We start from the raw sequence: 16,306 nt of genomic DNA on the forward strand, positions 1-16,306 counted from the left end.
TGATATTATGAAATGTACTGAACTTTTCTTTCTCTCGGGAGATGAGTTTTTGTAGTCTTCTGTAAGCTTATAGAGGATTGAAGCTGACGATAGTATGATCTGGGTCAGAAAAAGTATTAATGTTTCTTAAGTATTGTTGATATAATAATTTTACCTCAGAATATTTTTCCTTTGGAATATAGAATGCTATAACATATCAACTTTCCCCCTCCTACTTGTCTTTAATTATTATTTCATTAGGCTATTCATTCAATTGATTGGCATCATGAGGGCAAACAATTCATGTGCAGCCATTCAGATGGTAGCTTGACCTTATGGAACCTGAAAAGCCCAAGTCGTCCTTTCCAGACCACAATTCCACATGGTAAGGTGTATGCTTTCAAAAGAAATAAACTCTGGAGATACAGTGCCTTGACTTGAAGTAGAACAGGTGATATCAGTGTGTTTGGAAGAAAGTGATAGGATATACCTTCTGGTTCTAAATACCTTTTTATATCTCCTTCAGATCCCCACATTATACTGCTCTCCCTGTTTATCCACTTTCCTACTTTGTGATGCTTTTATAAAGACCTTTCCAAGCAAAATTGCAGAATGGATGGTTGATGTATCTGAAGCAGTCCTTAGGGTTAAGGAGGTAGTGAGAATGATGTTATATAGATCTGACTTTCAGACCTATTTACTATACTATTTTGTAGTTTGTCATTTTCTAGATTCTCTCATTTATTTCCATTTCTACCATTTGATTCCACCAAAGGCGAGAACTATGGTTTTTGCTATAGATTGTATTTCTTATTATCTTTCTTATCAAAAGGAGGTATGTATAGTTTATGTTCCACCTAACTGGAAAGAACAAAGAGTTCAAATGAATAAATATCTTTTATTTGATGACCATATTATTTCTGAGAATGTTAGTGGTGATCTAAGTTCTATATTTTCATCATACCATTGGTTGTTTATAAGAATAGAGAGGTCAAATCCTAGCAGTTAATCAAACACATCCTATTTTATAGTTTCTGAGCATTTATTATAGTATCACATTTGTAAAATTTTGTATTATGTTTTTTATAATTGGTGACCCATGAATCACAAGATGAAATTATTCCATCTTGTGTTCATTTGCCCTTTTTTATACCATGCCTTTTTTTGTTGCATACTTCACCTTCAGATGATTAAATTATTATAACATTTAACCTAACAGCTTTAGAGATTACGTTGCTTTTACAAACTTAGTTTGAGATGCTTCATTTAAAGATTGACATTATGAAAACCTTGGATAGGTGTTTGCTATATATCCCACTCAGGTAGAATTATTTGTTTCTATGATGAGTTTACTTCTTCTCCCCACCCCTTACCCCCATTCCTTATGCCTTTTATTTGTATGTGTAAAATATGATTTATTCATAATTTTTCTACTTCAGTTCTTCTCAACAGTCAACTTTTATACAATTTCTTTTTGGCTTGATTGGATATTTGTTACTTTCATATGTTTCACCATATCCATATTTATCAGTTTGCGTTGTTTTCTATACAGTTAACCCTTGAACAATATGGGGCATGGGGCACTTATCCGCATGCAGTTGAAGATCTACATATAACTTTTGACTCCTCCAGAACTTATTTACTAACAGCCTACAGTTGACTAGAAGCCTTGGTGATAAACACAGTCAATTAACATGTAGTTCATATGTTATGTGTATCATATACTGTATTCTTACAATCAAGCAAACCAGAAAAAAGAAAATGTTATTAAGAAAATAATAGGAAGAAAAAATACATTTACAGTACTATATACTATTTATTTTAAAAAAACTATTCCTTTGAATTAGTATTTTTGTATTCTTTGGCTAAATACCTAGTAATGTAACTGCTGGATTGTAGGGTAGTTCTATTTTTAATTTTTTGAGGAAACTCCTTATTGCTTTCCAGAGTAGCTTGTGTACCTGAAACTAATATTACCCTGTATGTTAATTAACTAGAATTTAAATAAAAACTTAAAAAAGAACTATGTATTAATGGACTCACACAGTTCAAACCCATGCTGTTCAAGGGTCAACTGCAATTCTGATTTCCTGTTGAAGAAGATCAAATTCTGTTCACAGGTTGTTAAAAACATCAGCATCTATATCTCATATAGAGCAGATTAAATTCCTGTAGTCTTACCATGATTTAAAGCAAATATCAGTGATTTTGACATATTCTTATGGTTCATTCTGTTACATTTCATTTCAGCTATTTTTATTTTAGAAAATAAAAATTTCTGTAAGTAGTACTTTAGCTGTATCCTATAAGTTTTGATATTAATTTTATTAAAAATATGTAATTTTCATTAATATTCAGTTGGAGGTATTTTCTAATTTCTATTATAACATTCCTTTGACCTATGAGTTAGACATTTGTTTTCTAAATTTCTAAAAATATATTTTGTTATAAATTTTTAAATGTAGTCAGAGAATGTGGCATGATACTAGTTCTACAAAATTTACTGTGACTTGCTTTAAATTAGACATACACAATTAATTACTATGAAGTTCCAAGTATGCTTGAGAAGAATGTACATTTCCTATTACACAAAGGTCAAACTTTTTTTCTTTGCTTAGTTTTTATTATTTGATTTTTCAATTTTGAGAGAGGTAAGTCAAAATCTCTATTATTATGGATTTTTCCCTGTAATTTTGTTCATTTCTGCTTTATATACTTTTTAAGTCAAGTAGGTCAAGGTGGCTGATAGCATTAATTAGGTCCTCTGATTTTACTGATATTTGACTAGTGCTTTCAATTTCTGAGTGTGGTATTAAAATTTCCTAATAATTATAGAATTATCTATTTTTCACTTTATTTCTGTCCTTTCTGTTTCATGTATTTTTGAGGCTTAATTGTTAGGCATCCATTAGGTTTTCCATAGAGAGCATATAGTCAGATCTTTTTTATTCAGTTTTATAACATTTGGTTGGAGGGTTCAGTCTATTAACATTAAATGTAATTATTGATGGAATTGGATTTAAGCATACCAACTTACTATTTGTTTTGTTGGTTCGATCTTTTTGTTGTTGTTGTTGTTGTTCCCTTTTCCTCCCCTTTTTGCCTTCTGGATTATTTGAAAGTTTATATTAGAATTCCATTTTAATTTACACACAGGTATTTTATCTTCAGAACTTTTGTTTTTGGTCAGTTACTCTACCCTACCCTACTTTCCTAATTTTTCAGTCTATTAGAGTTAACATTGTAGCACTTTACAAAAAAATGCAGAAGCTTCAAGATCATATATATTTATTTACTTTTATTTACTTTTGCAATAGTTACATGTATTACTTATAAATACATTGTTATAATTTTTGCTTTAAGTAGTCTTAAGCATTTTTTAATTAAAAGGAATAGATTTTGTATTTTCTCTTATTTATGATTTCCTTTAATATAACTATAAATTTTTATAATTTCATTTGTTCTTGAAGGTACAGAAACATCATTTAGCATTTCACTTAGCTTTCCTTTATCTAAAAATTCCTCTTTTTTGCTGTTATTCTTGAGGGACGTTTTTGCTGAATGTAGATATCTAGGTTCACAGTTTGCATGTGTATATGTTGTTTTTAAGGTGCTGCACATTTAAAAATACTCCACTGTTTTCTGGTTTACATAGTTTCTGAGTGAGAAATGTGTGGTGTTTTGAATTTTGGTTCCCCTGTGTATAATGTGTCATTTTACAGTGGCTACTTTCAAAATTTTTGTAACTTTTATTTCCAACAATTTGGCTATGATATGCCTAGTTTGTTTTCTTCAAGTTCATTCTATTTAGAGTTCTACTGAGCTACAGAGCTTCGTATACTTATAAATTTGTATCTTTCATAAAACTCGGGAAAATTTCAGCCTTATATTTTTTCAAACACATTTTTCTGCTCCAACCTCTCTCTACTCCTCTTTCTGGGACACCAGTTACCTATATGGTAGAATTTTTACTATTGTCTCACATGTTTCTGAGCCTCTCTTTTTTGTTGTTGTTGTTGTTAATCATTTTTATCTCTGAATTTCAAACTGGATAATGCCCATTGATCTATCATCAATTTAATTGCTCTTTTCCTCTGTAATTTTCATTCAACTATTAAACCCTTAAGTTATTTTTATTTTATTTTATTTTTTAAAGATTATTTATTTATTTATTTGACAGATAGAGATCACAAACAGGCAGAGAGGCAGGCAGAGAGAGAGGAGGAAGCAGGCTCCCTGCTGAGCAGAGAGCCCCATGCGGAGCTTGATCCCAGGACACTGGGATCATGACCAGAGCCGAAGGCAGAGGCTTTAACCCACTGAGCCACCCAGGCGCCCCAAGTTATTTTTATTTTAGATATTTATTCCACTTGCTACCTTTTTATATTTTCTGTTTTTCTGCTGAGATTTCTTCTTTTTAGTCATTATGAGTCCTTTTCTTTCTTTCCCTGTCCTTTGTTTTCCCTTTCTTTTTCCATATTGAGCTTAGTTATTTATAATCACTGCTTTAAATCTTTGTTTGATGATACCAAAATCTGCTTCCCTGGAAGTTGGACTCTGTTCATAAGAATAGCTCACAGTTTCCTACTTCTTCACATATCTAATAATTGGAAATGTATAACGCATATTATGGATATTATGTTGTATATATTACAGAATATATTTTGTTACCCCCTTCCTCCCTAGCCATGTGTCTCCTAAACTGGGAAACCATATCTAGATTCATCATTTTTCTACAAATCAGTATTTTCTATACTACAAAAGTAAGCTTTGTCTGAAACTCAGATTATTGAATAGTAGTAGAAAAAGAGGGAGGGTGGTCACAGACTAGTTTACTTAATACCTGTTTCACTTGAGATTTGCACCGTGGTGACATTGCCCTTGTTGTAGCTGGTTTTCACTAGTACTACAGACATTATTTTTCTTTCACAGTAGGTTTTAATGGCTTCAAATACTTATTCTTCAATTATAATGCCCTCAGCTAAACACATGCATACACATACACATGCAATCTACACACATGATCTTAAACCAAATCACATCTAATACTTAATAGTGACATTGTTGCTCAGAAACAGGACAGAGATGTCAACAATTATCACTGTTATTTAACATTTTCCTGAAAATATTATCCAGTTTATTGAGACTTGAAAAAGAATTATGATATTTAAAAGTTTAGAGAATTCAAAATTATAATTATTTTTTTGATAATGCAATTGTACAGCTAAAAAAATAAAACTAATTAGGAATACTATTAAGTATAACATGAAAACTCTGTATACAGAACAAAATATGATGAGTGGATAAAACCATTTTAAAAAGGCGAACGATTTCTGCAACCTCAAGAGAAACCAGAGTATGGATAAAACCATTTTAAAAAATAGCATCCACAAAAATACCTGGAAATTAAACTTAAAACAACAGTGTCTTAAATAACAGTGTCTGCTAAAGGACATGAAGAAATCTGAAAAATGAAAAAAATACTCTATGTATGCATGGGCAGATTTATTATTATAGAGATGTTAGCTCCCCACATATTAATTCAAAATTCAGTTTGTTCCCAAGAAAAATAACAGGCTTAAAAATTAGATGAGCTATGTGTAGCAAAAATAAACATGAAAATAGGAAAAAATATTTGAACAAGGAGTAATGGTCAATTACAGGCAGTTTGGAAGGTTAGATGCCCTAAACAATTCTTGCTGAAATAAATACTTACTGAAATGAAATAAATTTATTTTTTAATATGTCACTGAGCTAACAACAATAAAAACAAGTTAAACTTAGAGATCCCAAAAAAACATTGTTGTTTAACTATAAATGCTGAGAGATAAATAGTAAAGAGAATTTGTATTTTTTTAAAAGATACTGTTTATTTATTTGAAAGAGAGAGAGTGAGCACGAGCTGGGGGAGGTGCAGAGGGAGAGGGAGAAGACACCCCACTAAGCATGGATCCTGACAGAGAGCTCCAGCCTAGAACACTGAGATCATGACCTGAGCTGTAGACAGATGCTTAACTGACAGAGCCACACAGGTACCCTTTGTCTGTAGTTTTATGTTACACTTCAGAGAACTTAAAACTCCTATTTAAAAAAATACAAATTTATTGAAATATAATTCTCAATTCACTAAGTATATAATTCAGTGACTTTAGTACATTCATTATACAACCATCAACAAAATCTAATTTTAGAATATTTTTGTCATCCCCAAAAGAAACGCCATACTCATTAATAGCCATTCCATCCCTACTCCTCCAGCATAGCAAGTCTATTAATTGGTGAATAATATTCCATTATGCAGATATACCACTTTTCTTTATCTACTCATCACCTGATGGACATTTGGGTTGTTCCCATATTTTGACAATTCTGAATAATTTTGCTGTGAATGTTTATGTGCAACTTTTGTGCCAGCATATATTTTCATTTCTTTTTGGTATATATCAAAGAATGGAATTACTCAATCATAAGATAATTCATATTTAACATTTTAAGGAACTGCCAAATTATATTCCAGAGTCCTCAGGCTTTTACATACTCACAAGCAATATTAGGTTTCCAACTTCTCTTCATCTTTATCAACATTTGTTAATATCTATCTTTTATTATAGCCATCCTACTAGATATGTAGTAATATCTCATTATAGTTTTGATTAACATTTCCCTACTGAATAAAGATATTGAATATCTGTTCATGTGCTTATTTTCATTTCTAATATTCTTTGGAGAAACAGTGATTTAGTTCCTTTGCCCATTTACAAATTCTTTTTTTTTAATTATTATTATGGTGTTGTAGCAGTTCATTATACAGTCAACCCTTGAACAACATAGGATTTGGGGTGCTTACCCTCTGTGAAGTAGAAAATTCACATATAACTTTTTTTAATTGAAGTATAATTAACATACAATATTAGTTTCAGTTTGTACAGCATAGAGATTGAACAACCCTATATGTCATGCTGTGCTTACCACCATAAGTGAGGTTACCATCCATCACCATACAAAGTTATTACAATATTATTGACTATATTGTCTATGTTATACTTCTCATCTTCATAATATGTTTATTTTATAACTGGAACTTTGTACCTCTTAGCCTTATCTGTTTCACTCATCCCCTACCCACCTCCCCTGTGGTTACCATCAGTTCTCTGTATTTCAATCTGGGTTCCTTTGTGTGTTTGTTCATTTGTTTTGTTTTTTAGATTCTATATGTTAGTGAAATAATATGATATTTGCATTTCTCTTGACTTTTTTCACTCAGTATAATACTGTCTAGGTCCATCCACATTGTCACAAATAGCAAGATGTGATTTTTTTATGGTTGAGCAATATTCCATTTTGTGTGTGTGTGTGTGTGTGTATACACAAAATCTTCTTTATACATTCACCTATGGATGGACAGTTCCATTTTTTTGGCTATTGTAAATAATGCTGCAATAAACATGGGGTACATATATCTTTTTGAATTAGTGTTTTTGTTTTCTTTGGGTAAATATCGAGTAGTGGGACTACTGGATTATATGGTATTTCTATTTTTAATTCTTTGAGAAACCTCCATACTGTTTTCCATGGTGGCTGCACCAGTTTACATTCTCACCAACAGTGCACTAGGGTCTGTTTCCCTTGACACCGTTATTTCTTGTCTTTTTTATTCTAGCCATTCTGACAGGTGTAAGTTAACATCTATTGGTTTTGATGTCCATTTCTCTGATGATAAGTGATGTTGGTGGTCTGTATGTTTTCTTTGGAAAAAGGTCTATTCAAGTCTTCTTGGCCTATTTTTCAATCAGATTGTTTTTTTGTTTTGTTTTGTTTTTTGTGTTGAGTTTTATAATATCTTCATATATATATTTTGTTTTTTTAATATATTTTGGATACTAACCCTTATCAGATGTATCATTTATCAGATATATCATTTGCAAATATCTTCTCCCATTCGGTAAGTTGCCTTGTCATTTTGTTGGTGGTTTCCTTAAATGTACAGAAGCCTTTTATTTTGGTGTAGTCTCAATAATTTATTTTTGTTTTGTTTCTCTTACCTACAGAGACATACCTAGAAAAATGTTGGTAAAGCCAACATCATAGAGACAACTGCCTGGATTTCCTTCTAGGAGTTTTATGGTTTTAGGTCTCACGTTTAGAACTTTAGTCCATTTTGAGTTTATTTTGTTTATGGCATGAGAAAATGATACACTTTTATTCTTTTATAGACAGCTGTTCAGTTTTCCTAACATTGTTTTTGGAGACTGTCTTTTTCCTATTGGATATTCTTGTCTCCTTTGTCATAGATTAATGGACCATATAAGCACGGTCCATTTCTGGTTTATATCTGGGCTTATTCTGTTTGATTGGACTGTGTGTCTGTTTTTGTGACAGTACCAGACTGTTTTGATTACTACAGCTTTGTGTAAATCTTGAAATCTGGAATTGTGATACATCCAGCTTTGTTCTTCTTTCTCAAGATTACTTTGGCAATTCAGGACCTTTTGTGGTTTGACAAATTTTAGGATTGTTTGTTCTAGTTTTGTGAAAAATGCTGCTGGCATTTTGATAGGAATCATATTGAATTTGTCAGTTGCTTTGGGTGGTATGGACATTTTAATGCTACTCTTTCAATCCATGAGCATGGAATATATTTACATTTGTTTCTGTCATCTTTAATTTCTTTCATCATGTTTTGTAGTTTTCAGAGTACAGGCCTTTCACTTCCTTGGTTACATTTATCCTTAGGTATTTCATCCTTTTCAGTCTAAGTGGAATCGTATGTATGTATGTATTATTATTATGTTATTTATTTATTTTTCTGCTACTTCATTATTTGTGTATAGAAATGCAACAGATGGGCGCCTGGGTGGCTCAGCGGGTTGAAGCCTCTGCCTTCGGCTCGGGTCATGATCCCAGGGTCCTGGGATCGAGCCCCACATCAGGCTCTCTGCTCAGCAGGGAGCCTGCTTCCCTTCCTCTCTTTCTCCTTGCCTCTCTGCCTACTTGTGATCTCTGTCAAATAAATAAATAAAATCTTTAAAAAAAAAAAAAAGAAATGCAACAGATATTTGTATATTAATTGTGTACCCTGCAACATTACTTAATTCATTTATTACTTCTAATAATTTTTTGTTGGAGGTTTAGAATTTTCTGTCATGACATCTGCAAAGTGACGATTTTACTTCTCCCTTCCCAGTTTGGATGCCTTTTATTTCTTCTTCTTGTCTGATTGCTGCAGCTAAGGACCTCCTCTACTATGTTAAAAAGTGGCAGGGGTGGACGGCCTTGTCTGGTTCCTGATCTTAGAGGAAAAGCTCTCAGTTCTTCAACATTGAGTATGATGTTACCTGTGGTTTTTGTTATATATCTATTTTGTAATGTTAAGGTATATTCCCACTAAACTCATTTTGTTAAAAAGTTTTCATTGTGAATTTATGTTGAAACTTATCAAATACTTTTTGTGCATCTATTGAAATGATCATATCATTTTTATCCTTCATTTTGTAAATGTGATATATCACATTGAGTGATTTGCAAATATTGAACCATCTTTACATCCCTGGAATAAATTCCACTTGATTATGGTGAGTGATCCTTTTAATATATCATTGAATGTAGTTTGCTAATATTTTGTTGAGGAGTTTTGCATCTGTGTTCATCAGGGATCTTGCCCTATAGTTTTCTTTTTATAGTATCTTTGTCTGGTTTTATTATCAGAATATGGCTGACATTATAGAATGTATTTAGAAGCTTTCCTTTCTTATCTACCTTTTGGAATAGTTTGAGAAGAATACATATTAACTCTTCCTCAAATGTTTGGTAGAATTCATCTGTGACTCAATCTGGATGTAGACTTTTGTTTATTGGGAGTTTTTTGATTACCCATTGAATTTTATTACTAGTAATTGATCTGCTTAGATTTTTATTTCTTCCTGATTCAATTTTATAAGTTTTTATATTTCTAGGAATTTATTCATTTCTTCAAGTTTGTCCACTTTATTGACATATAATTTTTGTGGTAGTTTCCTATAATCCTCTGTATTTCTTCAATTTCAGCTGTTATTTCTCCTCTTTAATTTCTGATTTTATTTATTTGGATCTACCTTTTTTTTGGTTTTGATGAGTCTAACTAAAGGTTTATCAATTTTTTTATCCTTTCAAAGAAACAGCTTTCAGTATCATTGATTATTCTGTTGATTTTTTAGCTTTATTTCTACTGTTATCTTTATTATTCTCTTCCTTTTACTAACTTTGGGCTTTGTTCTTAATTTCTAGTCCTTTTAGGTGTAGGATTAGATTGTTTATTGGAGATTATTTTTGTTTCTTGAGGTAGGCCTGTATTGCTCTAAATTTCCCACTTAGAACTATTTTCATTGCATCAAAGATTTGAACCACTGTGTTTTCATTTTTATTCTTCTACTTTTTTTTTTTTTTTTTTGAGTGAGAAAGCATGAGTGCGAGGTAGGAGCTGAGGGAGAGGGAGATAGAATCCCCAACAGGCTCCATTCCCAGCCAGCACAAAGCCCAGTGTGAGGGTCCATCTCACAACCCTGAGATCATGACCTGAGCCAAAATCAAGACTTTGATGCCTAACCAGCTGAGCCATCCTGATATCCCCATGTATTAATTTTCTATTTGATTTCTTCATTAACCCATTGGTTGTTAGTAGCATATTGGTAACTTACTTGTGTTTGGGTTTTTCCTTTTTTTTTTTTTTTTCCTTATGATTGTCTTGTGGTTTCATACTATTGTGGTCAAAAAGGATGTTTGATATGATTTCAGTAATCTTAAATTTATTGAGACTCGTCTTGTGGCCTAACATGTGATCTATCCTAGAGAATGTTTCATGTACACTTGAACAGAATGTGTATTCTGTTGTTTTGGGATGGAATGTTCTGCATAGTTCTGTTAAGTCATTCAAAGACATCATTTCCTTATTGTTTTTCTGCCTAATCTATCCATTGGTGTTAAGTAGTGGTTATAGACCTTTACTATTATTGTATTAATGTCAGTTTCTCCCTTTTTTATGTATTTGGGTGCTCTAATGTTGACTACATAGATATTTACAATTGTTTTGGCTCTTGTTGTATTAACCACTTTATCATTGCTTAGTCCCCTTCTTTGTCTTTTTTGTTAACAGGTTTTTTTTTTTTTTAGTCTGTTTTGTTAGATACAAGTATTGTTACCCCCCCCCCTTTTTTTTTACTTTCCTTTGCATCATCTTTTTCCATCCTTTCACTTTAAATCTGTATATGTATTTAGGTTTGAAGTGAGTCTTTTGTAGGCAGCATATAGATAGGTTGATCTTATATTTTTATTTATTCTACCACTCTATGTCTTTTGATGAGGGCATTACACCATTTATATGTAAAGTAATTATTGATAGGTATCTACTGTTGCCATTTTGTCAATTGTTTTCTGTTCTTGTAGTTCTCTGTTCCTTTCTTTTTCTCTTGTTTGTAACTGATATCTTTCTTTAGTGTTATGGTTGGTTTTCTTTCTCTTTATTTCTTGTATATGTATTATAGGTTTTTGGTTTGTGGTTACCATGAGTTTAATGTCTAACATTCTAAGTATATAGAAGTGTATATTAATTTGATGGTCACTTAAGTGTGAATATATTCTAAAATAACTTTATGTTATTTCTCCCTTCACATTTTATGTATATTTTCTCATAATTACATCTTTTTATTTTCTGTACCCCTTCACTAATTTCTTAGATATAATTAACTGCATTATTTTTTTCATTTAACCTTCAAAGTAGCTTTATAAGTGATTGTTCTATTACCTTTACTATATATTTGCTTTTACTCATGACATTTTTTTTCTTTTGTGATTTTCTTACTTCTAGTTATAGCCTTTCCTTTTCCACTAAAAGAAGTTCCTTTAACATTTATTGTAAGACCAGTTCAGTGGTGATGACCCTTTAACTTTTCTTTGGGTAATTCTTTATTTCTCCTTCAATTCTGAATGATAACTTTGCTGGAAAGGGTATTCTTGGTTGTAGATTTTTTTTCTTTTCAGCTCTTTGAATATGTCATGCTGCTTTATTCTGGCCTGCAAAGTTTCTGTTGAAAAATCACTTGATAGCTTTTTGGGGCTTCCTTTGTACATAACTAGTTGATTCTCTCTTGCAGCTTTTAAGATTCTATCTTTAGTCTTTCTTTTTCCTTTTTTTATTTCAATTTTTTATTGAAATTCTAGTTCATTAACATACATGGTAAAATTGGTTCCAGGTGTAGAATTTAATGATTCATCACTTACATATAACACCCAGTGCTCATCACAAGTGCTCTCCTTAATACCCATCACCCATTTAGCCCATCTGTCACCTGCCTCCCTCCATCAACCTTGTTTGTTTTCTATAGTTAAGAGTCTCTTATGGTTTGCTTCCCCTACTCTTTTTTCCCTATGTTCATCTGTTTTGTTTCTCAAATTACACATATGAGTGAAATCGTATGTTATTTATCTTTCTCTGACTTCTTTTGTTTAGCATAATACATTCTTACTCCATCCAAGTCATTGCAAATGGCAAGATTTCACTCTTTGTGATGGCTGAGTAATATTCTGGGGTGTGTGTGTGTTTGGTCAATGGACACTGGGGCTCTTTCCATAATTTAGCTATTGTTGATATTGCTGCTATTCTAAGCATCAGAGTGCATGTGTCCCTTTGAATCAGTATTTTTGTGTTCTTTGGGTGAATACCAAATAGGTCATAGGGTAGTTCTATTTTTAACTTTCTGAGGAAACTCCATATTGTTTTCCACAGTGGCTGCATCAGTTTGTATTACCACCAACAGTGTAAGAGGATTCTAATATTTCCACATCCTTGCCAACATCTGTTGTTTCCTGTATTCCTGTATGTATTGTTAACATTCTGACAGGTGTGATGTGATATCTCACTGTTGTTTTGATTTTTCATTTCCTTGATGATAAGTGATATTGAGCACCTTTTCATGTGTTAGCCATCTGGCTGTCTTCTTTGGAAAATGTCTATTAATATCTTCTTTCCGTTTCTTAACTGGGTTGTTTGTTTTTTGGGTGTTGAGTTTGATAAGTTCTTTATACATTTTGGATACTAACCATTTATCAGATAATGTCATTTGCAAATATCTTCTCCCTGTAGATTGTCTTTTAGTTTTGTTGATTATTTCTTTTACTGTGCAGAAGCTTTTTATTTTCAGATGGTCCCAATAATTCATTTTTGCTTTTGTTTCCCTTGCCTTCAAAGACGTGTCTAGTAAGGAGTTGCTATAGTCAAAGTCAAAGAGGTTGCTGCCTCTGTTCTCCTGTAGGATTTTGATGGTTTCCTGTCTCACTTTTAGGTCTTTAGCTTTATCTTTAATCTTGTACATTTTAATTATTATGTCTCATGGTGTGGATGTCCTTAGATTAATCTTGTTTGGACCTCTGCTTCCTGAGCCTGGATGTCTGTTTCCTTCCCCAGGTTATTGAAGTTTTCAGCTATTATTATTATTATTATTTTAAATAAGTTTTGGGCCCCTTTCTCTCCCTTATCCTTCTGAGATGCATATAATGAGGATGTTTGTTTGGTTGATGTTGTCCAAGGTAGTCCTTAACCTATCTTCATTTTTTACAGTTTTTTTTTTTCTTTTTTGCTGTTCAGGTTGGGTGCTTTCCATTACCTTGTCTTTCAGATTACTTATGCACTTTCTAATCTACTGTTGATTCCCTCTATTGGATTTTCCACTTCAGTTATGGTATTCTTCAAATCTAATGATTTTTTTGTATATTTAATCTCATGTTAAACTTCTCACTGAATTCATCTACTCTTCTCTCATTAAGCATCTTTTTACCATTACTTTTGAACTCTGTCAGGTAGGTTGCTTATCTTTGTTTCATTTAGTTCTTTTTCTGAGGTTTTGTCTTCTTTCATTTGGAACATACTCTTCTGTCTCCTCTTAACTTGACTTTTTTGTTTCTGTGAGTTAGGTGCAACAGCTATTTCTTCTAGATTTGAAAGAATGATCTTGTGTATTGTCATCCCCTGGTAGACTGCACCTGGTGACTTCGGTTGGCTTGCTGGACCTATGGCTGTTGTGTATTATAGGTCCTAGTGCATTCTGTACTGGGAACTCTGGTTGTATGGCTGAAACTGAAATGGGTGTGGGCCAGTGTGGTCCTAGGGCTCTCCACACAAGAATGCCCTGTCAGGACAGCTGAAGTGGGTAAGCTGTGTTGGGGGTTGGAATCCTGGGACTCTACACAGAGTCTACCCTGGCAGGATGGCTGAAGTTAAAGTGGGTACAAGCTGGGATGTCCTAGGACTCTCCACACAGAGAACACCTAAGCAAGATAGTTAAGCCTGAAGTGGGTGCTGGGTGGGGTGGGAGGTGGGGGCGTCCTGGGGCTCTCCATACATAGTGTGCCCTGGCAGGATGGCTAAAGCTAAAGTTGGTGCAAGCTGGGGTGTCCCAGAGTGATTTCATGCAAGGGAAACACTGGTGCGGAGGCTGGAACTGAGCCAGAAATGTGAGCCAGAGGTTCCCAGTGTGCTCCATGCAGAGGAAGCCCTGGTGGAGAAGCTGCAGCCAAAGTGAGCATAGACAAGAGGTTTCTGGAGTGCTCCATTCAAGGGGTGCCTAGTAAATTGTCTGGAGTCAACATTATGTGGACCCGGAATGTTCTAGAGTGCCTTGTCCATGCGTTAGTTTGGCAAAAGCTTGATCTGTAGTGAGTACTGAGCAGGAGTGTTCCAGTGTCCACTGCACTGGGGCTGTCTTGGTGCAATGGCTGGGGCTGGTGGGAGCTAGGGGCCCAGGGATATTGAGGTGTCAGGCTACCTAAGGTGCCTGGATCATGGCTCTTGTTCATGCTATCAAGGTGGAGAAGAGAATGTAAATCATGTTGCTTACCAGCCAGAAGAAAGTTTCAGCAGCTCCCTCGCCATTTGGTGAAGTTCTAGGGGTTGACCTTTTATATGGTAGTTACTCTTTTAAACTGTGGCACTTTTTTTCTGTGGCACAGGCCATCAAGGTCTGGTATGGGCTAGGGGCCCAAGTCTTGCTGAGGTGGGAGGTCAGCTATGGCACCTCAACCCTGCTTCCATCTTTGCTCTCATGGTGGAGGGGGGATCATAAACAGTGGTGTTCCCCAGTCGCACCAGCCTTAAGAGACTTCCAGCTCCTCTCCCTTTTGGCTGGTTCCATTATATTCTAGTTGCCCTTTTAAACCATGGATTTTTTCTACACCCCAGGACAGATGAGTCTGCTCATGGTCCTTTAGTCCTGTCCCTCCCCACTGTAGTTCACAGTGTCGGTGTTAGAGATTCCCTTTTTCACTATGTCTCCCTCTCTTGTGCTTTCTCTTTTTGGTCTCTATCTTTCCTTGTGCAGAAGCTGTTCAATTGGCTCTCAGTTCTTCTTCGGGAGGAATTATTAGTAGGTATAGACTTGGTGTGTATATTAGTAGGTATAGATGGTGTGTCTATGGAGAGGGTGAGTTCAGGGACTTCCTATGTCACCGTCTTGGACCATAACTCCCCAGTTCTTTCTTTTAATGTTTAATCTAGCTTCTAGAAAGTCATCTGCAGAAATCTGTAAAATTTTCTGTCATGAAGTGAAACCATAATATTCTTAACTCCTACTTCATGTACTCCTACTATTCTCAATACTTTAAGTCTACCACTTATTTGTTTAGGATACCTTATATTATAAGGTTTATATATGCTTTGCTTAAACTAGTAAATTTTAAGTTTCCTGGTGGTCAGTTATTTCTTTTTACTGTGCCATTTAGTATAGTACTTTGAACATAAAGCGTATCAATAAATGCAAATTTTATAATAATTTTTTACAACATGACATATAAACATATTTCAATTACTGAAAATGAACATAATCAAAGTTGAAAACCTTCAGCCAAAAATTATTGGAGTTAGAAATTAAATAATTAATTCATTTGAATATTATTCATTTTTACTGAAATCATTGCATAATACTAATGTGTATCCATTGAAAAATTATAATTGGTTACACACACACACGTATAGATATAAAACAGCAAATATACTATCTTGATTTGATTTATGGCTTGGCGATTATTAGAGAAGAAATGGATGAAAAAGATGAAGAGAATGAGTCTTTTTCCTTCCTGTGTTATTTCCTTCAGTTCTCTCTGTTCCCACATGTTACCCAACCAGTTATCACCAACCAGCTGTTTCTTATCCCTAAGACCACTGCTCAGAGTCCCTGAGCCAAAGTTCTATCTTTGTAAGGCATCATGATCTGTATATAATGTCAGCAATTCCTTTTTATATATAATACAGATACTTAAAAACAATTTTTTACTGTGTGAATGATTATACCAATATTTTATTATT

At 33.6% G+C, this 16,306-nt stretch overlaps 1 protein-coding gene across 8 annotated transcripts in view; it reads left to right on the forward strand.

Moving 5' to 3' along the window:
* STXBP5L (syntaxin binding protein 5 like) overlaps positions 1-16,306 on the forward strand; it is a 411,609-nt gene that overhangs the window by 215,940 nt on the left and 179,363 nt on the right. For all 8 annotated transcript variants that reach the window (XM_032852349.1, XM_032852345.1, XM_032852351.1 and 5 more), the window contains exon 9: positions 241-364. In XM_032852349.1, coding sequence (XP_032708240.1) covers positions 241-364 — 124 coding nt within the window. The remainder of the gene's footprint in view (positions 1-240; positions 365-16,306) is intronic.

This window comes from Lontra canadensis, unplaced genomic scaffold (genome assembly GCF_010015895.1).
Source record: "Lontra canadensis isolate GAN:19392208 unplaced genomic scaffold, GSC_riverotter_1.0 scaffold6, whole genome shotgun sequence".
Classification (NCBI taxonomy): domain Eukaryota; kingdom Metazoa; phylum Chordata; class Mammalia; order Carnivora; family Mustelidae; genus Lontra; species Lontra canadensis.